Source organism: Myotis lucifugus, unplaced genomic scaffold (genome assembly GCF_000147115.1).
Source record: "Myotis lucifugus unplaced genomic scaffold, Myoluc2.0 scaffold_151, whole genome shotgun sequence".
NCBI lineage: Eukaryota > Metazoa > Chordata > Mammalia > Chiroptera > Vespertilionidae > Myotis > Myotis lucifugus.
This window is the reverse complement of record NW_005871199.1, coordinates 859,971-886,200: the sequence shown is the minus strand read 5'-3', so window position 1 is coordinate 886,200 and position 26,230 is coordinate 859,971. Positions and strand designations below refer to the sequence as shown.

General features: G+C 50.1%; 2 protein-coding genes and 1 pseudogene across 2 annotated transcripts in view; all 3 read left to right on the top strand.

The window, feature by feature from the left end:
- The window catches only part of NPR1 (natriuretic peptide receptor 1), a 15,014-nt gene extending 6,704 nt beyond the window's left edge, over nt 1–8,310 (top strand). The window contains exons 6-20 of the mRNA XM_023759308.1: nt 492–729; nt 1,100–1,174; nt 1,317–1,394; nt 1,818–1,922; nt 2,162–2,233; nt 2,335–2,491; nt 2,774–2,929; nt 3,172–3,340; nt 4,143–4,289; nt 4,368–4,491; nt 4,616–4,684; nt 4,997–5,171; nt 5,391–5,489; nt 7,430–7,521; nt 7,676–8,310. Of these exons, the coding sequence (XP_023615076.1) occupies nt 492–729; nt 1,100–1,174; nt 1,317–1,394; nt 1,818–1,922; nt 2,162–2,233; nt 2,335–2,491; nt 2,774–2,929; nt 3,172–3,340; nt 4,143–4,289; nt 4,368–4,491; nt 4,616–4,684; nt 4,997–5,171; nt 5,391–5,489; nt 7,430–7,521; nt 7,676–7,738 (1,819 nt within the window). The 3' untranslated portion in view covers nt 7,739–8,310. The remainder of the gene's footprint in view (nt 1–491; nt 730–1,099; nt 1,175–1,316; nt 1,395–1,817; nt 1,923–2,161; nt 2,234–2,334; nt 2,492–2,773; nt 2,930–3,171; nt 3,341–4,142; nt 4,290–4,367; nt 4,492–4,615; nt 4,685–4,996; nt 5,172–5,390; nt 5,490–7,429; nt 7,522–7,675) is intronic.
- Nucleotides 8,311–13,982: 5,672 nt separating this feature from the next.
- On the top strand, nt 13,983–14,076 carry LOC111827328 (annotated as a pseudogene).
- A 1,130-nt stretch (nt 14,077–15,206) lies between these two features.
- Nucleotides 15,207–26,230, top strand: part of INTS3 (integrator complex subunit 3) — a 38,117-nt gene continuing 27,093 nt past the window's right edge. The window contains exons 1-3 of the mRNA XM_006095143.3: nt 15,207–15,933; nt 22,752–22,835; nt 23,839–23,922. Of these exons, the coding sequence (XP_006095205.1) occupies nt 15,790–15,933; nt 22,752–22,835; nt 23,839–23,922 (312 nt within the window). The 5' untranslated portion in view covers nt 15,207–15,789. The remainder of the gene's footprint in view (nt 15,934–22,751; nt 22,836–23,838; nt 23,923–26,230) is intronic.

Genomic DNA, 26,230 nt, shown 5'->3' with positions numbered 1-26,230 from the left:
GGGGGGGTGGGGGATGGAGTGGCATCATAAAGGCCTGGATCTTGCTCAGGGCCGGTTTGTCCCCCCTGCTCTTGCTGACGAGATGGGAAGCAGTGGTTCGGACCCTTTGGGATCGGGCCCGTTAGCAGGGCAGGGCTGATGAGCCCTGTGCATCCAGAGAGGTGAAGGAGGCCTGTGCCTGCCTTCCAGTGGAGCGGAAACGGAAGTTCGGGAGAAGTGAAGGATAGAGGGAGGGGAGAAAATCAGTGCTGGCCGATCACGTGCGGCTGATCACGTGCTATGTAGAGACCCTTCCACACAACATCGCTTTTCATTCTTATAACAATGCTTTGGAAACAAATATCGAGGTTCCCCGTTTCCAAATGAGGACATTTGGACATGAAGATGTGAGACTCAAAGAAATAAAGTGACTGCCCCAGGTCCCGGTGAGGCAGCATTTCACCCACGCCTCCGGCTCTCAGCCCAGGGGCCGTCCTGAGACCTGCCTCCAGAGCAGTGGGGCTGCTCTCGGCTCGGCTCAGGCAGCGGTGCCAGGGCTCTGGGAAGGGGCTGCGGGTCAGAGCCTCCCCACACGGGTCAGGGGCTCAGAGGCCAGTTTCTTGCCTCAGGAAGATGCAGCTGGAGAAGGAACTGGCCTCAGAGCTGTGGCGGGTGCGTTGGGAGGACTTGCAGCCCAGCAGCCTGGAGAGGCACCTCCGGAGTGCGGGCAGCCGGCTGACCTTGAGTGGGGTGAGAACGCTGGTATTGGGGGGGACTTGAGGGACAGCTGGGTATGGGGTGGGGGGAGGGCAGTGCCTGAGGGGTCAGGGAGAGAGCAGGGTTCTAACCCCAGCTGTCTTCACTGTGTGACCTTGGGCAGGTCACGGCCCCTCTCTGAGACTCTCAGATAATGGTTACATCTAAGAGCCTCCTGTAGAGGCTTCTTCAAAGTTTGGAGATAGTATATGTGACAATACATTAAAGGGAAAAAGCAAGTGAGGGGAGGGTGTCATGATGTGGAAGGAGGCAGTGAAGACCAAGCTCAAGCCATTAGCAGGGAGAGCGGGGCCCATGGTGGGGCCCATGGGCTGACCGTCCCTCCTGCTCTCCCTCCCTGCAGAGAGGCTCCAATTACGGCTCCCTCCTCACCACAGAGGGCCAGTTCCAGGTCTTTGCCAAGACGGCGTATTATAAGGTGGGCCTGGGGCCTGGGGCAGGCTGTTCTGCCAGGACAGGGAGGGCCGGGAGGCATGGTGGGCTGTGAGGAGCAGCTGCAGGTGCCAGGGCATTTGGGAACTCCCATCTCCTCACAGTGACTGTCTCCATTCCTTGCCCAGGGCAATCTCGTGGCTGTGAAAAGTGTGAACCGCAAACGCATTGAGCTGACAAGAAAAGTCCTGTTTGAGCTGAAGCATGTAATGTAGGGGAGTGAGGCAGTGGCTAGGGGAGCATCCCAGGGGGACAGGGGAGGTTGGCCAACAGCACTACTTATGGATGGATCTCAGGGTTGTCTGTAGCCCTGGGTCGGGCCCTTGCATGTTGGCATGGGAGGAGGGCGTCATGGATGGGGAAAGGACACCTGGACATGTCCTGGAGGAAGGTCCTCGAGGGGCCATACTTGATGGCCTGGGCGGGTGGAGGGCTTGGGAGGCAGAGGGAGTAGGGAGCAGATTTGGAGGGATGGTGGGCCACAGACCATGGTGGGAATCACCAGGGAAGGTCCTAGAATGTCTGGAGAATGAATACAGAGTTAAGAAGAGTGAGTGGTCCTTGAGGGTGGGGGACAGCTTGAGGAGTGAGGTCTCTGACAGGCTCCTGATGCTGGCTCCCACCTGCAGATGCGGGATATACAGAACGACCACCTGACCAGGTTTGTGGGTGCCTGCACCGATCCCCCCAACATCTGTATCCTCACTGAGTACTGCCCCCGTGGAAGCTTGCAGGTGAGGGGACCCAGGGGAGTCAGGAAACCTGGGTCTAGCCCTGGCTCTAGCCCCAGGCAGGCCCCTCTCTCTTTCTGACCTTTATTTGCCCCATCTGTAAAATGGGAGAGGGGGGGGGGCTGTGGCACTAAAGTAAATACAAAGTTTTGTCCTGTTCTGCCACTTGACGGCAGTAGGGCCCCTGCACTCCTCTTAGGGGGAGTCTGCAGGGCACAGGGCTGACTCTCGCTGCCTAGTAGGACATTCTGGAAAATGAGAGCATCACCCTGGACTGGATGTTCCGGTACTCGCTCACCAATGACATCGTCAAGGTAGGTCCAGGAGAGCCCGTTGGACGTGGGGGAGGCGTGCTTCTCTGGCTGTGGTTGTAAGTCCCACTCCTACCCCAGAACCCTGCCTCCACGTTCTCCAGGGCATGCAGTTCCTGCACAGTGGGGCCATTTGCTCCCACGGGAACCTCAAGTCGTCCAACTGTGTGGTAGACGGTCGATTTGTGCTCAAGATCACTGACTATGGGCTCGAGAGCTTCAGGGACCCAGAGCCTGACCAAGGACACACCCTCTACGCCAGTGAGCTCAGACCCCCGCTGTCCCCAGTCCTGACTGAAGGCCAGCCCGGCAGGGAGGCTGTGCCTGGTCTCTGATGGGCCTGAGCACGCACGCCTCTCCTGACGCTTGCTCAGCTCATTCACCAGTAGAACGAGGAGTCCGACGAAGTGGTCTCCAGGCCTCGTCTAGCTCTAGCACTCGTTTGGTGTCTCCAGATCAGTCCCAGACCAACCTTCGGCTCTAGCCTTGTTTCCCTTTAGCTTTGGGCCCTTCACCCTGTGACCCCTGATCTCTGACCCGCAGAAAAGCTGTGGACAGCCCCCGAGCTCCTGCGAATGGCCTCACCCCCCGTCCGGGGCTCCCAAGCCGGTGACATCTACAGCTTTGGGATCATCCTTCAGGAGATTGCCCTGAGAAGTGGCGTATTCCACGTGGAAGGTTTGGACCTCAGCCCCAAAGGTAAGAGGACATGCCGTCCCCTAGCCCTGCCTCAGTCTCAACTTACCTCAGCCCCAGAGAGAGACGCCGGGAAATGCCACCACATCTTCCTCCTGCAAAGCCCAGCCACCACCCGTTGCTCCATTGTTGCCAGTGACCCTGAGGCATGACTGCCCCAAGCCCGGGTCCTGGCCTTCCCCACCCCATCTCTCAGCAGGCCCTTGGCTGGCCCCGCCACTGAGCCCCTTCCTCCCACCACACAGAGATCATCGAGCGGGTGACTCGGGGCGAGCAGCCCCCGTTCCGGCCCTCCCTGGACCTGCAGAGTCACCTGGAGGAACTGGGGCACCTGATGCAGAGGTGCTGGGCTGAAGACCCGCAGGAGCGGCCGCCCTTCCAGCAGATCCGCACGATGCTGAGAAAGTTTAACAGGTCGCTGGCCTTAGGCATGGAGCACCCCCAGCCTCCCCTGTCTGCCCCCCCCAACGATATACCCCCACTTAAGTCTCAACCTCGCCTGGTTCACTTCGAGCATCGTCCCAATATGCCAAGGTTGAGGGTTCGAACACCCAGTCCGGGGTGCATTGACGGAATCGGCCAATGAACGTATAAATAAGTGTAACAACAAATTCTCTCTCTTTAAAATAACAAAGTCTCATCCCTGCAGTAGCTACTGCAGCACCACAGCCTCACAGCCCCCCGTGTGAATACCGAATGACCCAGATGTCCCCACAGCTCCCCACCTCTCATCCCCTCTCCTCCCACAACACAGCCACCCCACACCCCTCCTGCCCAGCCCCCAGAGCCCCTAGTCTTCCCTGGTGTGCAGAGTACAGGGGGCCCCTCCCCTGCATGGGAGCTCCGGCCCCACCCTGTGAACTCCTTTGCCCAGGGCGCCACCCTGGGGCCCAGTGCCTCCAGATGCACCTCGGCGCCTGTGTGCCCTCCTGCTGCATTCTCAGTCAATCCGAGTCCCTTCCCACCTCCTCTGCCGCCTTCTAACTCACTGTTCCAACAAAATAGCTGTGCCTGAAGCTTCATACTTGACCCTGGCATCTCAAAGATGCCCCGGTTCCTCCTACCCTTTCCCCCTGCCATCCCATCCTGCGGCGCCCCTCGCCCCCAGCCTTCTCCAGCGTCCCCACTGCCCTTGGGAGGTGGGTTGGGAGCCTGGGTCCGGTGGAGGCCTGGGGTGGGCACTCTGTCACCCCTGCCTGCTGCTCCCCGCCCTCAGAGAGAACAGCAGCAACATCCTGGACAACCTGCTGTCCCGCATGGAGCAGTACGCCAACAACCTGGAGGAGCTGGTGGAGGAGCGGACCCAGGCCTACCTGGAGGAGAAGCGGAAGGCCGAGGCCCTGCTCTACCAGATCCTGCCTCAGTGAGTGCCCGAGTCCGGCGCCGTGCCCTGCCAGCCCCGTGCCAGCCCCACCTCACCCTCTGATCCCTGACCCCTCAGCTCAGTGGCTGAGCAGCTGAAGCGCGGCGAGACCGTCGAGGCCGAAGCCTTTGACAGCGTGACTATCTACTTCAGTGACATTGTGGGTTTCACAGCCCTGTCCGCCGAGAGCACGCCCATGCAGGTGAGTCAGGGCGCGGCCACACGTGAAGACCAGGCAGGTGTGCTTGGTCCACCATCGCCATCCCGTAGGCCTGCCTTCGGGTTCCCACCCAAGCCCAGGTGGAGCCCCTACTCTTCCCTTCCAGGTGGTGACCCTGCTCAATGACCTGTACACTTGCTTCGATGCCGTCATAGACAACTTCGATGTGTACAAGGTGAGAGTGAGTGTGGATGGGGAGGGACAGGCAGACTCCGGGGCAGAGTCAGACAGAGGTGACGGGAAGGAGGAAATAGAATCTTTGAGAGGAGACCAAGGTACATGGGGAGAGACAGTATCTATCACAAGGAGACCCAGGGGCAGGCAGAGAAACCCCGCGGGGAGGGGGATGGAGGGATGGGGGATGAGGAAAGCCGACGCCTGGCCCGGCAGGTGGGAGCTCAGAATGATGGTACACGAGGGGTTGGGGGCGGCCCAGGGAAGGGAACGTTCCAGCCTTCAGGTCCTGCTCCCTCTCGCGCCCTCGCAGGTGGAGACGATCGGCGACGCCTACATGGTGGTGTCGGGGCTCCCGGTGCGGAATGGGCGGCTGCACGCCTGCGAGGTGGCCCGCATGGCCCTGGCGCTGCTGGACGCCGTGCGCTCCTTCCACATCCGCCACCGGCCCCAGGAGCAGCTGCGCTTGCGCATCGGCATCCACACAGGTGAGGCCACCAAGGCGCGGGGAGGGGGCTTCCGAAGGCTGAGCTGCGGGAATGAGGCTCGTTCCTCTGGCCTCAGATGCGCCTCCAGCCTCTCCCGGAGCGCCCTAGCTCCGCCCTGTGGCCGCCCTCCATCCTCCTCCCTCCCTCCCTCCATCCTCTTCCCTCCCTCCCTCTCCCTCCCCCCTCCGGCCCCCTCGCTGACGGGCTTCCTCCCTCCAGGACCCGTGTGTGCTGGTGTGGTGGGGTTGAAGATGCCCCGTTACTGTCTCTTTGGGGACACAGTCAACACGGCCTCAAGAATGGAGTCTAACGGGGAAGGTATGTTGCCCCCCCCCCAAAGGGGATGGGAGGGCAGGGTAGCTGGAGCCCAGGAAAGTCCCCTGGACCGGCTTGTGCCTGTCCTATCCCTGCCCCAGCTCCTAGCCCTCTCTCCTCCCAGCCTCCTGCTCCTAAGAGTTCAACCTGGGCAGATCACCTTGCATCTAATCAGGGACTCAGATCCTAGCTGCCCTGCCTTTCCAAATGTTTGGAAAGTCTTTCCAGGCCATTGCTCACCAGTTCCCAGCAGGACTCCCGCCTTTAGAAACCCTCTGCTCCCCGTGGGCGTGGTCAGGAAGGCTCAGAGCTGCCCACCGGGGTGTGGAGCTCCGCTCTACAACTAACCCAGCTGGGTCTGGGTTTGCTACACCATTGTGAGTCTCCGTGTTCCTTGTCTGTAAAAATGAGAATAAATGCCTGCCTCACTAGAGTTATGTGAGGAAGCCGTAGTACGTGCGGAGCACATAACCGTCATTCAACTTTTCCGAGCCTTGGCTGTTTATCTGTAAAAAACGATGCCTGTCTCCGGTTGTAGAAAACCTAGCACAGCCCTGACACACAGTAGGTACCTAATAAACGCTCGCTCCCACCGCTTCCTTTGGCCCTGCTTCCTGTTGATCTTCGGCCTTCCTGCTGTATTCAACACAGTTTAACCAAGTGAACATTTATGGAGCAACTTGTGAGAGCCGGGCCCTGGGATACGAAGACCCAGACCCACAGTTGGCTGGAGTCCGTGTGGACCCCATCCAAGCCTCATGGCGGGAGAAGGGCGACTTGGGGCCAAGTGGGGCTCTGGTCCAGCAGATGTTCCCTGGGCACGGCGCTTGGGGCTGTCCAGGGAGGAGAGAGCCTCTCTCTGAGATCCAGTCCTCAAGGAGCACATCCTCAGAAATGGTTAAGCAGCAAAACAAGGCCACTGTGATGCAGACCCCAGGGGTGGTGGAGCGAGTTCAGAGGGAGATCGATAGAGAAAGGGTGTGGCGATACCCGGTCAGTAGTCAGGAGGCCGAGGTCTGACCGCAGCAGCCTGGGAAGATCTCTAAGCCTCAGTGACCCCAGCTGGAAAACGAGGGTGGTGAGGTAGATAACCGACAGCAGTCACTGATCGAGCGCTTCCCATGTGCCAGATTCTGTCCCCTTTTTGAAGGTTAAATTTAATCCTCACAGCAGGGCTTTGAGATGGGCACTGTCCCTGTCAGCACGGATTAGGAGAATGAAGCCCAGAGAGTTGGTATGACTTCCCCAAGCAAGCACTCACTCCGGCACTCACTCCGGCCTTCAGACTAGGCAGAGCGGGATCCAAAGTGTGAGGTCCTGACCACTGTGCTAGACTGTCTAGAGCAGTGATGGCGAACCTTTTGAGCTCGGCGTGTCAGCATTTTGAAAAACCCTAACTTAACTCTGGTGCTGTGTCACATATAGAAATTTTTTGATATTTGCAACCATAGTAAAACGAAGATTTATATTTTTGATATTTATTTTATATATTTAAATGCCATTTAACAAAGAAAAATCAACCCAAAAAATGAGTTCGCGTGTCACCTCTGACACGGGTGTCATAGGTTCCCCATCACTGGTCTAGAGCCTGGTGATGCGCGAGGGTGCTGTCCAATAGAACTTGCTGCAGTGATGAAAATGTTCTCTAGTCTGAGCTGTCGGACATGGGAGCCTTTGTCACAGGGGCTCTTGATCACTTGAAATGTGGTCTTGCACCTGAGGCATTGAATTTGTAACTGTATTGAGTTTTAATTAATTTAAGTGTAAAGGATGGATAGATCACACAGCTCTCAGGTGCCAGCAGAGGCCAGTGTGGTCAGACACCCCATGGAGAGGGTGGGACTCAGAAGAGGAGAGCATCTTTCTACCCCCACAGTCCTTGATTTCCCCCGGTCCCTTCTCTTGCATCCCTCACCTTCCCTTCTTCTCCTTATCCTCCTCAGCCCTGAAGATCCACCTGTCCTCGGAGACCAAGGCTGTCCTGGAGGAGTTCGGTGGTTTCGAGCTGGAGCTTCGAGGGGATGTAGAGATGAAGGTAGAGAAGGAAGCCCCTATCCTCACCATCCCTTGGGGTCCCAGAGGGGGCTGCCCTCCCTCAAGCCCCTTCCCAAGCAGCCACTTCCACTCCCATCATTTGGCAAATGGGCTTGCCACTCCCCATCCCAACCCCCTCTTCTATTTCCCTCCAGGGCAAAGGCAAAGTTCGGACCTACTGGCTGCTGGGGGAGCGGGGGAACAGCACCCGAGGCTGACCCGCCTTTCCTCCTGGCCTCCCACACCTCCCTTCCCGGCGCCAGAAGTGACAGCGAGGGTCCAGGCCTCACCCTCACCCACCGCAGCCCCACTGTTGCCAGAGGATCCAGAGAAGTGGTTTGAACAACTCAGGTGTGCTCACTCCAGTGGCGACCCCACATACCACCTCTGAAAGAGGACCGGTGTCGGGGGAGAGAACTCGGTGTCGGGGGAGAGAACTCGGAGCTTACAGAACCAGAACAAAGCCCACACCCGTTATCCACCCCCACTCAGGCCACGCTGGGGTGTGGGTTCCTGGATCCTCCTGCCCCTCCTGTGCCCTCCTCCCTCCGCCTTGCTACACTGTGACTTTTATGGGGAAGGGGAAGAGCCATCTTAGGGGCAATAGCAAAGGTTTTAGAAGTGAATCTGGGGTGGGGGGAGTCCACAACTGCCACAAACACCCCCTATCTCCCACCACCCACCACTGGATACAGTGTGCAGCGGAGAGGCAAGGTATGGAGGGGCCGACGGCCTGTATGCCTTGCTTCTCAACTGGGAGTGGAGACCATTAAAATCGTTATCCTAGTGACAGTGTCTCTTCTTGAGGGAGAGAGGGTTGCCGGAAAACACAGCCACGTCCTCCACCCTCTGTCAGATGAGACATGCTTCTCGAGCTGGGAACAGCCTGCGCATTGCCCAGGCAGGGCATGCATCACTCTTGATCCCAGGAACCCTTTCCACCCTAAGAGTTACTGAGCTTTTGTTTCTGTGGGCTTATCTACTGATATCTACTGTACTATAAATGAAAACAAGCCCTATTAACTCATTTAAAATAACTATAATAAACCCACCACATGTTAGTAACTTTTTCCTGCTTTATCAAGCACGTTCTTAGAGAAACTGGCAGCCCTGGCCGGTGTTTCTCAGTGGTTAGAGCATCAGCCCAGGCACCGAAGGGTCGAGGTCCCTGTCGAGGGCATGTTTCCTCAGGTGAGGAGTAACAAAAAAGAAGAGCGAGAGGGAGAAACTGTTTTTTAACTGGCAATAGGTGAAAATGAAGATTTCAATGACTAGTTTGGTGCTACTGCCTTATTTATGCTAAGATACCAGCAGTTTCTCTCTCTCTCTCTCTCTCTCTCTCTCTCTCTCTCTCTCTCTCACACACACACATACACACAAACACACACACACACACACACACGTTGCTTTTTCACACTCAGCGCAAATAACACAGTCCATAAGGCAAATCATGTACTAGTAGGAGCATGAAAATCAGAAGCAGGAAAAGGAGTGAGGACTGGATGGAGAGTCTCGCATCTTTTGCCCCAGGAGGCCTGGGAGCACAGAAAAAGGGATGGGGGTGGGAACATATGGATCCCTCTTTAATTCCATTGAGATTTCGGGGTTGTCCGCACGTCCCTCCATTCCCATGCCAGTGTAGACAACTGTGAGTGATAGTTTGCAAAATGACTCTCCGCTGGGCTAAGGGCCCTCCTTGTCCCAGCTCCAGCAGCTCACCCCACCCCCTTCCTGAGAGGCAGGCAGGCAGGAATGCAGATGAGGGGGGGAGAGGTGGCTACAGCTTCACCTCCCCCAAGGGGAAAGAAAGTGCCAGACATTTCTTCAGTACCATCCATCAAGTGCAGACAGGCCCTTCCTCCCACCTCCCCTCCCCAAGCCTCTTCCTGGAGTCCACACCCAGGGGGACCTGGAAGTAGGGGTGGGCAGCTTGGAGGTCTGCCTTCAGGGCAGTGCTCCCCGATACGCAAGTGGTGGTCTGGGATGTGACCTTGTCCCGTGACCTTAATGTTCTGTGCTCCCCACCCACCCTTTTGGGCTTCAGTCAGCTTTGATTTATTGGGAGAGGCAGCTTGCATGGTCAAGTCCTCACCCTCTGCTGGAAGGCCTAACAGAAGGATGGTTGCCCTGGTAACCACGGCATACTCAACTTCCTAGTGGGCCCTGGTGACCATCTTGACTCTCCGGCCCCAGTTGCCCCTCCCAAGGGTAGTAGACAACCCCAGAGCAGAGTGGATCTGCCAAGGAGAACTAGGGCCTGAGACGTTGGGCATGGGGGCTGGGTATCTAAAGAGACTGGGCTTTGGGGAGGGGAGCGGGGAGCCCAAAGACTGAGGAACTCCGGGAAGACAATTCTAGGAAATTGCCCGTCAGATCCTTCCGGGGCAGCCTGGCTCTGCTGCTGACGCTGGAGGGAGGGCGCTGGGTGGGCGTCGGGAGAGGCCCTGGGAGTGGATGACTTCTGCCGCTCGAGAACTTTCACTGCGACGAGAAGATTTCCTTCCGGAGGAAGGCCCCTGAAGCCAGGAAGAGCTGGGAAAGCCATTACCGAGAGGTGGGGGGTCCGACTTAGATAGCGTCTCTCCTCCAAGTCCGGGAGGCAGATCTGTGCCAGGAACCGCCGCCCGCAGGGGAGGGGCAGTCTGGCCTGGCAGTTTCCCCGCTGGCCCGCAGAGGAGGGCTGGGAGGGCCGAGTGGGCAACAGGGTTTCCCTGGAGTACAATAAGAATAACAACAGTAATCCTTGGCATTCAATTGTGCCTTGGTGTTGACAAAGGCTTTCACATACGTTAGCTCATCTGTCCACGTGACACCCTGGGGAGGGGGGGCTGCGCAGGCCCTGCAGCTGGGGGTAGGAGGGCCCAGCTGAAGTCCAGCTGTGGGTAGGAGGGCCCACGGTAGACTGTGTGCAAAGGGAACCCTAGCCCAACCAGCTCTGCACCAGACCAGGGCCTGGAAAAAAGTAGAGTTGACAAGACAAATACCCTCTTCCCCACCCCCTCCTTCTCTATGTCCAAGAGCAGTACATTAAGTAATAATTTTTTAAACTTTTTAAAAATGTGTTTTTTATTCATTTGAGAACAAGAGGAAGGGAGACATGGGAGAGCAATATTGATGTGAAAGAGAAACATTGATCAGTTGCCTCTTGTAGGCACCGGGACTGACCATCCAACCTGAGTCTTGGGCATGTGCCCTGACCAGGAATCAAACTGGCTGGCGACCTTTTGCAGCAAGGGATGATGCTCAACCAACGGAGCCACTCCAGCCAGGGCAAGTAATACTTTAAAAATATATATGTTTATTAAAAAAATGATTTCTACCTTTCTGGACAGATCCGTGGAATCTAATTAGCAGCAGAGGCCAGTTTTGCAGCCTGAAAGTCATTTTTAATTAAATTGCAGGAGCTGTAAAAATATAAAAACAAATAAATTAACCATAAAAAATACCTAATGCTGTCCAGGAAGACTTAATCTCATTGAGTTGGAAGGCAAGCAGGGTTACAGGCGAGGTGTTTACCACCAAGATGAAGGAGTTAGGATGCTGATGAATTTGGTGATGCATCAAGCAGAGGCAAAGATGCTGAGGAGGAGGAGACCAAGGAAGACAAGAGGCGGTGGGCAGGAACCCGTTTGACTGTAGTGCTAATCCCAGGTTTAGTGAGGGGGTCCAGGTAGGAAAAATCCCACCCACTCAGTTCCCTATCACATGCATTGCATCATTGAGTGAGTGGCTGGGCTGGTTGTCCTTTAAGAACCTTTCCATCGCAAAGATTCCATAATCAAGTACATCTGTTAATCACTTGAACTTGATGCAACTATCTCACTATTATTCTCTGCTTTTGGCTTTCAGGAGGAGAGGGGTGGAAGAGATTAACCAAAGAACTTGTATCCCTATAATCATAATCCATGGACACAGACAATAGTGCAGGGGGAGGGGGAGGGGAGACAGATGCAGGGTGGAAGGGGATAGTGGGTGGAAATAGGGGACATCTGTAATACTTTCAACAATAAAACTAATTTAAAACAAAACAACAACAAAAAACAAATGTGGACTGCACACGGCATACTTTGCCTGCCATGATCAGGTCAGCCCACAAAACTCCCAGCAGGCCAGAACCAGGGTAGAATACCGCATAGATCTCAGCGTTTGGAATTGGAGCAATTTCAAACATCTCTGAAGTGAGAGGCAGTATGATGTTGGCTAAGAAGAGGCTAACTATGGAGACAGCCTGCCTGGATTCAAATCCCAGCTTGGCCCCTCATAATCCATGTAATCTTGGACAAATTTCTCAACTCTGCTAAGCCTCAGCTTTCTGCTCTGTAACGCGGGAACGATCTGAAGACCTATCTTGTAGGGTCACTTTGAAGATTACATGAGTTAATTCCCCCCAGTGCAAGCTTAGGATGCTGACTGGCAAGTGGTGAGAACTAGATAAGTGTTTGCTCGTTTATTGAGTCCACATCATGCAAGCCACGATGCTACATGTAAGAAGTCCCTGCTGTCCACAGAAGAGCTGGAAGTGAAACGCAGCACACAATTAGAACCCTCAGTGAGAGGTACTGGTAAGATCTAAAAATCTTAGAAGAGAAAGTAGAAGTCGTGCAGTCCAGCTGCCTATTCAGGCCCAACATCTTTCTTAAAATATCTGTGAATTCTTCCATGTTCTATTGGAAAACTTTCAGGAACTTGGAACTCAAACCAATCTATTTTTGAACAGCTGTAACTAGAATATTCTTCCTGACATAAGAAGATGGAGAGATTTCAATCATTAGAATTCCTTTTGAAGGAATCATTTTGTTTATGGACACGGGGGCTTGCTGCTTCAACTGCCATCTAAGAAAGGTGCGTCTTTGTTTTGCTGATGTTGGAACTGAGTTTTCATAGAAATTGTGAGGCTCAGAATGAACTAAATTCATTTGTGCAGTAGTAAATATATCTAATAGAGACTTTTGTTATTTTTTTATAAATATTGTTGAAAGTATTACATATGTCCCCCTTTTTGTTTTCCCAATTGCCCTCCCCCCCAATAGAGACTTTTTTTAATAACATGTTTTTATTGATTTCAGAGAGAGATAGAAACATCAATGATGAGAGAGAATCATTGATTGGCTGCCTCCTGCACGCCCCCTACTGGGGATCGAGCCCACAACCCAGGCGTGTGCCCTTGACGGGAATCGAACCTAGGACCCTTTAGTCCGCAGGCCGATGCTCTATCCACTGAGCCAAACCAGCTAGGGCTCTAATAGAGATTTTTTTAAAAGACTAACATCACCCAGTTGATGTGGCTCAGTTGGTTGAGCGTCATCCCTTGCACCAGGAGGTTGCTGGTTCAATTCCCACCTAGGTCACATGCCTGGGTGTGGGCTCGATACCCAGTGGGGGGCAGCCAACCAGCCAATTGATGTTCCTATATCTCTGTCCCTTCCTCTCTCACTAAAATAAGTAAAAACATATTTTTTTTAAAAAGAGAAAGACTAATGTCTTTGATTTCTAGAATGACACACACTTATATAATAAAGAGGCACAGAGAAGAAATTAAAGACACCTAAAATTTTACCATGGAAATATTTATTAACATTAAAAATATTTTTATTGATTTCAGAGAAGAAGGGAGAGGGAGAGAGATAAAATATCAATAATGAGAGAGAGCCCTAGCCAGTTTGGCTCAGTGGATAGAGCATCAGCCTGCGGACTCAAGGGTCCCAGGTTCGATTCCAGTCAGGGCACATGTCCGGGGTTGCGGGCTGGATTCCCAGTAGGGGACATGCAGGAGGCAGCCGATCAATAATTCTCTTTCATCATTGATGTTTCTATCTATCTCCCTCTCCCTTCCTCTCTGAAATGAATAAAAATCTATTTTAAAATAATAATAATAATAATAATAATAAAGAAATATATATTTGTCTTCCCCTTTCTTATACAAAGTGTAGCATCTTACTTAGTTCACTTAATATCTTGCTTTCCATATCTATTTAGAAAGAGCTTCCTTATTCCTTTATTCCTTTTGCAGCTGCATCGTATTAATTTTGTGCATATACCAAAATCTATTAACCTAGCTGGTGGACATTTACCTGTTTTCAAACTCTTGCTATTGTATACAATGCTATCATGTTTAATCTCATACCTACACCTCATGTCATGTCTGTCCCATGCAGAATATCTGCAAGATAAACTCCCAGGAGTGGGGTTGCCCAGTCACAGGGTATACATATTTGTAGTTTTTATATCCACCCTAAAGTACCCCTTTATAGGGTTTACCAACGTGCACACCCACCAGCAATGCATGAGGGTAACTAATTCCCTAAAACTTTGACAACTGTTTTCAGATGTTGCCATTTTTGCCAACTTGACAGATGACAGGTGATGGCTCAGTTTAGTTTTATTTGTTCCATTTTTAAAAATTGAGGTAAAACATACATATAGTAAAATGAACAACTCAACAAATTTTAACACATGTATGCAGTGCTTGCTTCAGCAGCACATATACTAAAATTGGAACGACACAGAGAAGATTAGCATGGCTCCTGTGCAAATTCATGAAGTGTTCCATATATTTTTGGAGGAAACAAACAAAAAACATGCAGTCACCCAAATAAACCACGCAATCCTCACCCAAATAAAGATGTGATTGTTCCCAGCACCTCTAAGTCTCCTTAATGTCCCTTCTCAAGCAATACCTCCCCCAACCCTCACCCCTCGGAGCTATCCATTATTCTTACTTCTATTGCCATAACTTTCAGTATTCTAGAACTTCATATACATGAAACGACATAATATATACTTAGTGTGTCTATTCTATTTTTGTTTCTTTGATTTTAAGACTATTTTTTAAAAAGTTGATTGGTAAACTGAAAGGTCAGGGGTCCGGTTCCGTTCCCTGTCGGGGCACATGCGTGGGTTGAGGGTTCAACCCTGGTTGAGGTGCCTGCAGAAGGCAATCCATCCATGTTTAACTCTCACATGGATGTCCCCTCTCTCTCCCTTCCTAAAATCAATAAAAGCATGTCCTGGGTGAGGATTAAAATAAATTGAAGAAAATGGTTCTGTCATTTAGTAAAATTTTGCGAGATCTAGTGCTGGCACGACTGTGATTTGCACAAGTGGCTCTATGCACTTTTTTTTGGCAACAGCTGGCTCACTGCACTTGCGTGAATGCTTGTGTGATGCATGATGCACTCTCAGCTCGAGGAGCTGGCTCCATGGCATCCGGATGCATTTGCTCCGGGACTGCTTAGGGTGACAGCTCCGCTCCCTCACTGCCAATCCGTAGCTACAATTGGGGTTTCCCAAAGTCAACCGCAGTCTCCCAGCTCCTGTACCTTCCCAAGCTCCGGATGGAGAGAGGAAAGGCGGGTTAAGGGAGTTAAGGAGGGCGGAGGCCCGCGCTGCGCATGCGCATCAGTGCGCGCAAGCGCAGCCTCGCTCCTTCCTGATCACCTTGCGCTTCCAGCCTCCGGAAGTCGGCCACCCCGCCCTCCAAGAGCAAATGAGGGCTGCGATTGGGCGTTCTCGTTGTCCATCAGGACGGTCGCTCTTCTTAATATCATTGGCAGCTGGGAAAAGGCCGGCCGCTGTCCTCCGCCTACCGCTCCGAGCCTCTGAGTCACCGCTGAAGCCGCAATTGGCGGAGGCCGAGCACCCCGACTGCTCACTTCCGGCGCGGGCCTCCACGATTCCTCCCCTCCCCCGCTGTCCCCTCCGCCTTCCCACCCCCCGCCCTTCCACCATGGCCGCCTCTGTGTGGTGTAGGGAGAAGCTGGCCCTCGGTGCCTTCCTGTAGCGCTTATTGCCTCACCCTCACCCCCAGGGGACGGATCCAAAGGAGCCTCGCGCTCTAACCCTGGGGGCGCCAGCCAGGAGGTGGCCCTCCCCCCACTGCGGGGCAGGACTGCTCTTGCACCCAGCTCCTGAGGCAGCAACTTAGGGTTCCCCTACCTCTCTCAGGGTCAGAGCCAGAAGGGGCTTATCCCCACTTCCTCGGGGCCGGAAGCCTGTCCTCCCCCGCTCGGGGCGCAGCCCCTTGACTTCAGCAGAGTTAACGGCTCTTCCCCGGCGCTGCCCCTCCACGGCAGGACCTAGAGGGCCACCCGCCTTGGCCTCCTCCAGAGCGGCCTTCCGCAGAGGAGGGAGGCGTGGAGAGGACAGGGACCCTTCCCCTCCCCTCCCCACGAGTCCCTTTGCCCCCGGTCCCTGGCAACCCAGAGGTCCTCGTTTCTAGGACTCCCCATCCCTCCCCTCCCTGGCCTCTTCCCGCCTCCGGGCTGCAGCCATGGAGTTACAGAAGGGAAAGGGCGCAGCAGCAGCTGCTGCTGCAGGAGCAGCGGGAGGTGGAGGAGGAGCGGGAGCAGGAGCCCCAGGAGGGGGGAGGCTGCTACTTTCCACCAGTTTGGATGCCAAGGATGAGTTAGAGGAGGTAGGTGCGGGGGGAGGGGAAGGGAGCTGAGGAACGGGGCTGAGGAGGGATCCCGGAGCGGATACGGGGTGGGGGTGGGGAGGAGGCCTGCCAGTTTTTTCCAAGGCAACACGCTGTTCCACACTTCCTGTTCCTGAAGGAAGAAGTGTGGGCCAACTTCCTGGACAGGTTGTCATAGCAACAGAAGCCACTCGTGTGAAAATGGGTGGGGAGGGGGTGTTGATGAGGAAGGGATACAGCGTCCAGATCTACCGATTTTTATATTTTATTTTTTTGACATTCCTTTCCACGTAACAGGCCACAGCTATTCTTAATAGTTGCCCTGTTTCAGACTTAGGTCCTATGTTGAGAAGTAATGTGTGTGTGTGTACCTGTCCGGGGGCCCATAGGAACTTGCAGCAGATCTTGAACCCTTATGTTAGACAGTATTGGCTTCATGTAGGCACAGTCAATGGCCAGTTGATGTTAACTGGGCATGTCTTTATTTATTTATTTGTGAGTTTTTGTAATAGTTCACTTGAGCCAAATTGATGGCATATACGGGGAGCAAGATCTCAAATGCTCCCTTAACTGGGCATTTGGAGTGAGTGAAAACTTAAGCAAACGTGGTAGTGTTTAGTTGGCATCCTCTGCAGCAGTGGGGTGAGGGGACACCTTCAGAACCAGATAGCTCACGGAAAGATGCCAAGGAAGTGGGTGGAGTGAGGTGATGGAGTGGACGGTAAGGGGGATTTTAGATTAGGGATAGTAGACCTCTCCTCCCTTTCCCCACTTGTTCCTCTTCCCCTGCCCCTGCCCACCCAGATTGGCTCATGCAGCTCTTTCCACCGTCACAGACCAAGAGACATACTTAGGAATATGAGACCCAGAACTGGGAAATGATTGTTGAACTGTCCTTAAGATCTAATGCATTCAACTTGGTTATCCAGGGACAGGATGAGTAAGTTAGACTCTGGCTCTTCACTGGCCATTTCCCTGCTTATAACTGTCACTGCCCTTTATCAAATATTAGTGGGTGGGCAGGCAGAGAGGTGGAATTCAGAATTTAGATTTGGAGAAATGTTGGTTCAGGTTCAGGTGGTGGAATATATATATACAGAAATGAATTTTGTGAATCAAGAGGTGCTGGATAGCAACTTTGAGGATTATCCACCAGCACATGTCTCCTCACAGATATGCTTCCTATCATGCATCTCCCCCATAATTCTTTGTGCTTTTAGGAAAATCAAAGTTTGTTTTCTCCTGTTGTTTTTATCAGTAGATATAACTAGGAACATACACAGTGCTTCTAAGAGTAATGTATTCCCAAGGAGATAATGACTCCAGGATTGTTTGGCAGTTTGAATTACCCACTTTTTTTTAGAAGTGGCCACTGTCATTGACAAAGTATTTATTGAGCCCTTTGTTGTAGTGCTGGAGCTCTGGAATCGTAGAGGGAAAATAACTGACTGCCTTTGATCCCTCCACCAGTTTGAGTGGAGGGGACAAGTCCCCAAAAGTTGGATGAAAATCTGTTTATTTTACCACCGTGACTGTTAGAGTCATCCTGCCTCTGCTCTAATTTGTGCCACAGGATCAGCATCCTGTTCTGAGCAGTGACGTGTTTACTAGTAAACGAAGTGGCATGGCAGGAGGGGAACACAAAAGAAAGGAAGCATTTATTTTCTTGCTTTTTTTGGTCTGTCTGAAAGTGAACTTTCAGCTGTTTCCAGGGAGAAGGGGGAGGAAGGGTCTCTTTTTTCTGAAATCCTTCGTGGTGTAGATGTTTCCTGCATGTCTTGGGCTCCCCCTTTCTCTGCCCTTTGTCCTTTGTCCTTTGCATTTGAATTTTCCAGCAAGCCTTGCCACTCTGTTGTTGTTTTGTTGTTATTTTTTGCAATTCATCTTGCTCTTTTTTTTTTTTTCTTTTTCTTGCCACTCTGTTTTTAACCCCATGTGTATGGTTCCCATTAGACCAGAGTGTCTCTAAGGGCAAGACTTACTGGCTTCTTCCTCAGGGTCTCCCCACAGATGTTTGCACACGGAAGTTATCAAAACCTCATGGAGACTGGCTGGTCTCTGCTTGTTCTTGTTTGGTTATCTTCTCACACAGGCCTACCTATTGCCTGGGAACACAGAGTTAGCTTCCTGACCATAGGTGCTTAGAGTGCTGAGTCTGATAAGAAAGAGAATGAGGGAGACCCAAGGTCTGCTTTCCAGAACTTACCATCTAAAGACTGAGTTAACTTACCGTAGGGAGGTTAACAAAACCACTGGTTATGGTCGTGAAGAGACTGGGCATGATGAGGAAGGGCCCTTTAGGGTCTGCGGTATGAAGCACTGGTGGGGAGCATTCCAGGCCGGGACTGGGACTCTGCTACCCCAGGGAGCATTTGTTGTATCCTTTCTTCTCCTTGGCCCTGTTCCTCTCTTTGAAGAGGGAATTCTTGCCGATCCCTGTCCCCTTTTGGGAATGAGATAAAAATAGTGCCACAGATTGGAAGCATTTAGAACATGGAGCTCCTAGTCTCAAACGTTCTCAGCCCCCCAGTCTTTTCTCTGCTGAGAAGGACTCTGTCCACTTGGAAGTCAGGCTGAAAGCAGGAGCTGTGGCCCAAAGAAGTCAGAACTTCCCCTTAAGCTATGGGCAGGTCTCAGAGCTGCCTTTGGTTAGAGGTATGTCCCTTCCAGGTTTTCTCTAAGGAATAATTCATATCTTGTCTGTGAGGAATCTCTGATGTTTTCCCCCCTTAAATCCTCATTTCTCAGATACGTGACTCTTGGTTGTGGAGTACTTGGAAACACGGCTTGTTCAATAATGTGGGTCCTTGGGATTTTGCAGGTTGGATCATATTCTCTTTTTCTGAAGGTGGTAGAATTTAGTCCTTCAAGGCCACTCACTGACTTCCATAAGGGGGTAGTATTTAATTTACATTTGTTACCAGACTGTATATTCACCTGGCTGAGGGAGGGGAAACAGAGGCTAGAGGGATCCTTCTAACTTCAGTCTCCAGCTTCAGGTATGTACTGGAAAACCGAAAGGCCACCTCCCACCCCCTCTGCCCATACTCCACCTACTGCTGCTATCATGGAAACCATGTTCAGGTACTCAGTACTAGAAAAATTAATTCAGAAGCTCCTAGAAATGGTAAATAATTACTCAGCTCTCTGAGGTGCTGTTGTGGAGGGCTTGCACTGAACACAGCTGTTCTGCCAGCTGTTGGCAACTGCATGTATGATTCCATCTTTGCTAAGGGCCTCTAGAGAAAGGGGTACTACTACTTGATTGTAGAGATTTGGCCTCCTGTAGTCCTCTTTGAGGCAGTGTGGTCCTTCTGTCACCCTGAATGATTTGTAATTAGTTCTCCCATCCGTGTTTGGAAAAGTAATTTCCGTAGTTCGGAAAGAGTAGCATCTTTTATACTTCGGTTGCCTGGAAGGACTGGCCCTCACGTTTCTTTTCTCACTGCTTTTATCTACACATCCAAATTCTGGACTCTCCCACTTCGTACATCCTTACTTTCCAAGAGGCCACTTTTCTTCTGGACTGGGCAGTGACTCAGAGCATTGCCTCAGGCCTCTGAGTGGAGTTTAGAATATGGAGAAGGGGCCTCAGAAACCTGGTTCAGCCAAGGTCTCTGTTCCGTCACGGCTGCAGGCTGTGTATGTCTTTGCTGTAGGATCTTGGTGCAAGGTCCATCAGGTAGGCCTCCTCCCCTCGCCCCTGAGCTTTTTCCTTCTCTCCTAGAAGGCAAAGGTTTACCGAAGGTAAGCAGGAGAGGAGGCTTTTCAGTCTGGCTAGGGACTTAACCCATGTTCTATAGCAGCAGGATTCAGTTTTCAGGAATCTTTAAGGATGAGCCATTAGCCACCGTGGCGGGGGTCAGTCTGGTCCTCGTAGATTTAGTTGTGCAGCTGCTGAGCTTCCTCACAAAGGGGATAGATTCTAATTCAACTGAGGCTGTATGCTAGGTGCTTTCACATTATGTATGTTAGCTCCTTGAATCCTCAGAGTATCTTCACAATCCAGGCGTTGTTTCTATTTTCAGATGAGCAACCCAGGGTTTAGAGAGGATAAGTCAGTCACCCCAGGTTCGCCCAAGGCTAGCAAGTGGTGGTGGGCTTCTGCTGGTCAGTTTGCTTATTAGCTTGCTGCTGCTCTTTGACTTGCATCTCTGCTGATTCAACAGATTTTTCCTTTGAGGAGGAAGCAATATCTAGAATTCTAGGATGCTGTGCTGCTGCTTGTGTCTCATCTTCCTCCACTTTGATTCTGCTTGTTACCCTAGGCCAGTGGCCGGCAAACTGCGGCTCGCGAGGCACATGCGGCTCTTTGGCCCCTTGAGTGTAGACATGAAGTTTCAATCGCACTGTACATGCGCGTGGTATTTTGTGGAAGAGCCGCACTCAAGGGGCCGCAGAACTGACCACTGCTGGGTGAACAGTTCCCCCCAGAGCTGTCAGCAAAAATAGTTTGGACCTACCCACTGGACCTACCTGTAGGTGAGATGCTGCGGTCATTGATGACTACCTTGGGTGGAGAGGGATAAGATTTAAGAAGAGAAAATCCAACCTGAAGGTCTTCCTTCCCTCCCCTTACCCAGGAGCTAGACCAGGTGATGATGAATCTCAGAGCTTGTGGGTGAGGTGGGTTGTGAGAGTCACGGCCCAGCTTTCATGTGCTCTCACAGCTCCTTTTCACAAGTACCCAGGTGCTGTTGATTAAGGCTGAACACAGTGATCTGACCTCATTTGAGGGATAGGCCTGGTGATGGAGAGTGGAGTTATAATACCTTCAAACCTGAGTGGCTTTGGGCCTATTTTAGATTGAAGTTTTGTGGCTGTGGGAGCTCCTTGCCTTAACACTCAGTTCTACCCTGTGCCACCCTATCCTCTTAGGGTTGACTGTCAAAGGAGGATTGTCTTCAGGCCTCTTTCCCATTGTCCTGATTTGTTGGTTCCTCACCATGCTGCAGTACAACCAGTTCTCAACAAGATGTTTTGTGATGACCTCTAGGATCGGGAAGTAAATTGCCAGCCTTTGTCCCTGTTTTCCCAGCATCTTTATCACTGGGGATTGGGAAGTGATTTTTCTTAAAAAGTTTTTGGGTTAATCAAGATAAAAGACTCAGGAAGTAGTTTAGGTGGTGATGACGAAGAGACCCACTGACTTAACATGGATATATTTTCTCAGTATTTAGTCTTACATGCTGCTTTGGAACAAGGATCAGTGACTAAGCTCTCCTAGGATGTTGAGCACATGTCATGTACGAGAGCTGCCCTTTGAAACCAGAGTGGCTCCTGAGTGGGCTTTAATGCAGCCATCCCCACCTTTGACTAGAGGCCCAGCAGGTTTTAGGTTGGCTTTTGTTCTCCATTAGTCCTTTTCTTTTCCTCACACTCATTTTAAAGTTTTGTTTTTAACTTTTTTGGGGTGGTGGTGGCGGGGGGGACATTTCAAACAAAAAAGTAGAGAGAATAGTATAATTTCCATGTAGCCATCACTCTGCTTCAGTACTTATTAGCATATGGCAATCTTGTTTTATCTCCCCCAGTCTATCTGGATTATTTTGAAGCGAATCCAAGATATAATTTCATCTGTAGTTCATATATATATATGTATATGTGTGTGTGTATATATATATATATGTATATATATATATACACACACATATATATACCTATGAGAGAAGGACTTAAAAAATAGCCACAATAACACCTAAAATGTTAATAATTCCTTAATATAATAAAATATTTAGTGCTCAAAGTTCTCTTGTCTCATAAATTCTTTTTATAATTGGTTTGTTCATATCAGGAATCAGAAAAGGACCACACTTTGCATTCTCTTGCTGTGTCTTTTTAATTTTTTAATAACTTTTAAAATAATTTCAAGCTTAGAGAAAAATTATAACACATAGAACTCTTATATATTGTTCACTAAGATTCGCCAATAATTAACAGTTGCCACATTTGCTTTTTTAAAAAAGTGTTCTATTTTTTAAAAAATATATTTTATTGATTTTTTACAGAGAGGAAGGGAGAGGGATAGAGTTAGAAACATTGATAAGAGAGAAACATCCGATCAGCTGCCTCCTGCACACCCCCTACTGGGGATGTGCCCGCAACCAAGGTACATGCCCTTGACTGGAATCGAACCTGGGACCCTTTAGTCCACAGGCCGACGCTCTATCCACTGAGCCAAACCGCCAAACCGGTTAGGGCAAAGTGTTCTATTTTTAATCCTCACCCAAGGATTTGTTTTCAATGATTTTTATTTATTTATTTATTTTTAATTTTCTTTTTTTAAATATAAATTTATTTATTTCAGAGAGAAAGGGAGAGGGAGAAAGAGATAGAAACATCAATGATGAGAATCATTGATCTGCTGCCTCCTGCACGCCCCCTACTGGAGATTGAGCCCACAACCTGGTGACTGGAATCGAACCTGGAATCTTTCAGTCTACAGGCGGATGCTCTATCCACTGAACCAAACTGGCTAGGCCTGTTTTTAATGATTTTTAGAGAGAGAGAAACATTGGTCAGTTGCCTCCCGTATGCGCCCCAGCGGGATCAAACCTGCAACCTAGGTATGTGCACTCTGACTAGGAATCAAGCCTGCAACGTTTTTTTGCTCCAGCCTACTGAGCCACCCAGGCAGGACTTTATCCTTGCAGTTTACGTGTGAAAGAAATCAGGTCACGTGTCATGTTCTCCACATTCTGGATTTTGCTGATTATACCCATAGTGATGGTAGTTAGCTCTAGAGACATAATGATGTTGGAATTTCTAAAACGTTTTTGGGCCAGAAGTATTTCACTGTTAATTTTTCTCATTCACAGAGGTTGGAAAGATGTATGAGCATTGTGACATCGATGACTACTGGTGTCTCAGAGAGAGAGGCCAATGATGCCCTCAATGCCTACGTGAGTATAATGCTCTCTCCCCTTGTCCACTTGTGCGTATTTGAAAGCTCTGAGACATGACCAGAAAGATGGAAAGACTTAAGTGGTGGGAATTAGGGAACTGAAGTCAGTGTCTTGGCTCCCCAAACCAGGCTTCCAACTCCTCTTTCTTGCTTGTGGGAGTTCATTTCTTGGAGCCTTAGGCATCTTTTAAAATAAATAAATATATATATATTTTTTTTATTGATTTCAGAGAGGAAGGGAGAGGGAGAGAAAGAAACATCAATGATGACAGAGCATGATTGATTGGCTGCCTCCTGCACACCCCCTACTGGGGATCAAGCCAGCAACCCAGGTTTGTGCCCTGGCTCAGAATGAACTCTGACCTCCTGGTTCATAGGTTGATGCTCAACCACTGAGCCGCACTGGGCCCTTCGGCATCTTTAAATAACAACTTTAAATAATAACTCATAGTCCCATAGTGACTTTTTTCTTTGTAAACCATTCTTTCACATGTGCTAATCTGTGGCGTTGAAAAAATATTATAAATAGTACACATGAAGGACTTAGAAAAATGGTACATAGTGAACGCCCTGTAAGTATTACCTACTTATATTTATTTTGTTATTATTTTTTTAATTGTCATTATGTCTTTATCTTACAAATGTCAGAGGTTCAATGATTTGTGCTACTCCATGACTGTTTGCAGCTCCTGCTCTGCTGAAGGCTGTTAAGGTCTGGGAAGTGGAGGAGGATTTGTTTTTTTTTTCCATTTTAAACACTTAATTTTCTGCCCCTGGTCTGCATCAAGCCTTGGAGAAAAGCAATAAGATCTATCCTTTCCCTCCACCTCGCCTCTAGAACAGATGCCCCATCACTGTTAGGAGAAGGAATCCTCAGATTTAAGAGTTGATGATTCTCCTTTGCAGGTTGCCTACGAGTCCCAAGTTTTCTGGGAGAAACTGTGCTCGAGAACTTTTCTCCTGTGAGTGACAGCTATTGTTTTTTCTTCCTCTGATCCCAGGTATGCAAAGGCCCCCCCCAACATGAGGAAATCTGCCTGGGTCTCTTTACTCTTGTCCTCACTGAACCTACTCAAGCCCAGAAGGTAAGATGCCCTGCTCTGGATCCACAGACCCTCCTCAGATACGATCTGAGAATACGGTGGAACATGGATATGGCTTCATGGCATAGTGCCAGACACTGTGGGCAGAGCTCTAAATGTAGTTTTTTACGCTCCGTGAATTTGCCACTCTCTGACTAAAGTCCCTTCTCTGTCTCTAGATTCTGAAGCTAAAAGGCAGTTGTGAGAGTGAAAAGCATATAAAAGGCTTCACATTTTAGGTTCACTACTCAAGGCTAAAAGACTTGGGGTGTAAGCTAGAGAATAGAACAACTGTAACCAGGAGAGTTCTTCCCCAGAAGCGCATAATCTGTAGTTTTCAGGTTCTATCACTGGCAGGTGAACAGAAAGCAGGCTTGAGGTTGCAGCAGGTCGGATTTAAATTAGATAGCTGGATGTTAGATGATTGACACAGTAATAATGTAATGGACTAACTAGAGTTAGACTTCCTGAGGAATACTATATGAAAACTAGTCTGGGGTTTTCACAGAGCCTTCTTTATGTGGAATGGTTTAAGTGGGATCCTTCCTTGAGGTGAGGGACTGGACAGGATGATCTCTTTGGATTCTGTTCTTTCTATAATAAAGGAGCAGAATTCTGTCTTTTACCTCTTCACATTTCCCCTTTCCAGCAATTCTGTGTCCTTTGTGTCTTGGCATGTTGGTTTAGAAGTTTATGTCTGATATCTGGCATTAACTATATGCTGCTAACAGAGAAAAACTTAGAGTGGGAGAATTTAATATTCTCACGGCCCTTCCCTGAGCAAGGGGAGTGTGGAAAAAGGCAGACATGCCCTGTGCCCAGTGTTGTGTTAGGCTGTATCCAGACAGGTTCTCATTTATCCTTCGAAAAAGCCATATGAGGTTGGTGGCTTTGTCCCTTCTCCCTAAACTGCTCCCCGTTTATCTATAAGTTAACTGGATATCAGAGACATTATTGTTTGTTCAAGGAGAACCAAAGAAAAATCATCCCTAGGGACAAAGACAGGATGCCAGGTCCCCTGGCATAGCTGCTTGAATTAACCTCAGGAGAAGAATTTATGGGCATGGCAACCAGGTGTATTTGTACTCTTCTGGTGCCAGCTGGAGGAGGGTCTGGTATGCTTGTTGGGAGGGTGGGGCAGCAAGTATTCACAAGTCCTTGGTTTCACAGGCCATTTCTGGGCTGGGACCTTGTTGAGTTAAATTGGCATTTCATTTTCATACTGAATTCGTCATTAAGATCCTTGGAAACACATGAATATTGCCAAGTTGGTGGTGTTAAACAGTGATTGATATGATCAAGTCTAGCCCCTCTATTTTATTTTATTATGTATTGATTGATTAATATTAGAGGGGGGGGGAGGGAGAGAAACAAACACAGAGAGAAACATTGATTTGTTGTTCCACTTATTTATGCATTCATTGGTTGATTATTGTATGTGTTCTTACCGGGGACTGAACCCAAAACCTTGGCATATAGTGATGACACTAAACAACTGAACAACCCGGCCAGGCAGCCCTTCTATTTTAAAGAAATTATTGGCAAAGTTGGGTGTGTAGGGATTGGGGTTGAGGTTTAATTTTTTCTTGTGTGGGTTTCATAAATACAATTAAAATATCATTTAATCATCTTAATGCAAAGTCATTTTGCCCGCTGTTTTTTTTTTGTTGTTGTTTTTTGTTTTTTAAAGATTTTTTTATTGATTTCAGAGAGGAAAGGAGAGAGAGAGATAGAAACATCAATGATGATAGAGAATCATTGATTGGCTGCCTCCTGCACACCTCACCCTGAGGATTGAGCCTGAAACCCGGACATGTGCCCTGACCGGGAATTGAACCGTGACCTCCTAGTTCATAGGTCGACGCTCAACCACTGAGCCACACCAGCTGGGCCTGCTGTTTTTTCATTTGTTTCAGATGGGCTCTGAATCAGCGAGGGTATATATTAGTAAACATCACTCAAGGGAGCAGGGTGTGTGGAGTATTTCTGGTTCTTTGTCTGACCTGGCAGTGAGAGGCCTCAGGACTCTGCGTTATGAAAGCTTATTATGTTGTGAATTTGGCCATCCAGACCCAGCAAGGGACAAGAGTACCTTGTCTTCTTTGTGCCCTACAGTAGCCCTCTGGGGGTGGCCCAGGCCCTCACCCTGGGTCTCACTGCTGGTTGCCAGATACATCAGGATTATGTTCACATGCTAAAGGTTTCTAAGTAAATCCTTTACCTGGGATCTTCCTACGCGGACAGGCCCCAGGTCGGGCCTCTTCAGACAAAGCGGGTAAAGATGGGGAAATAGGAGGATACAGTTTTAGCA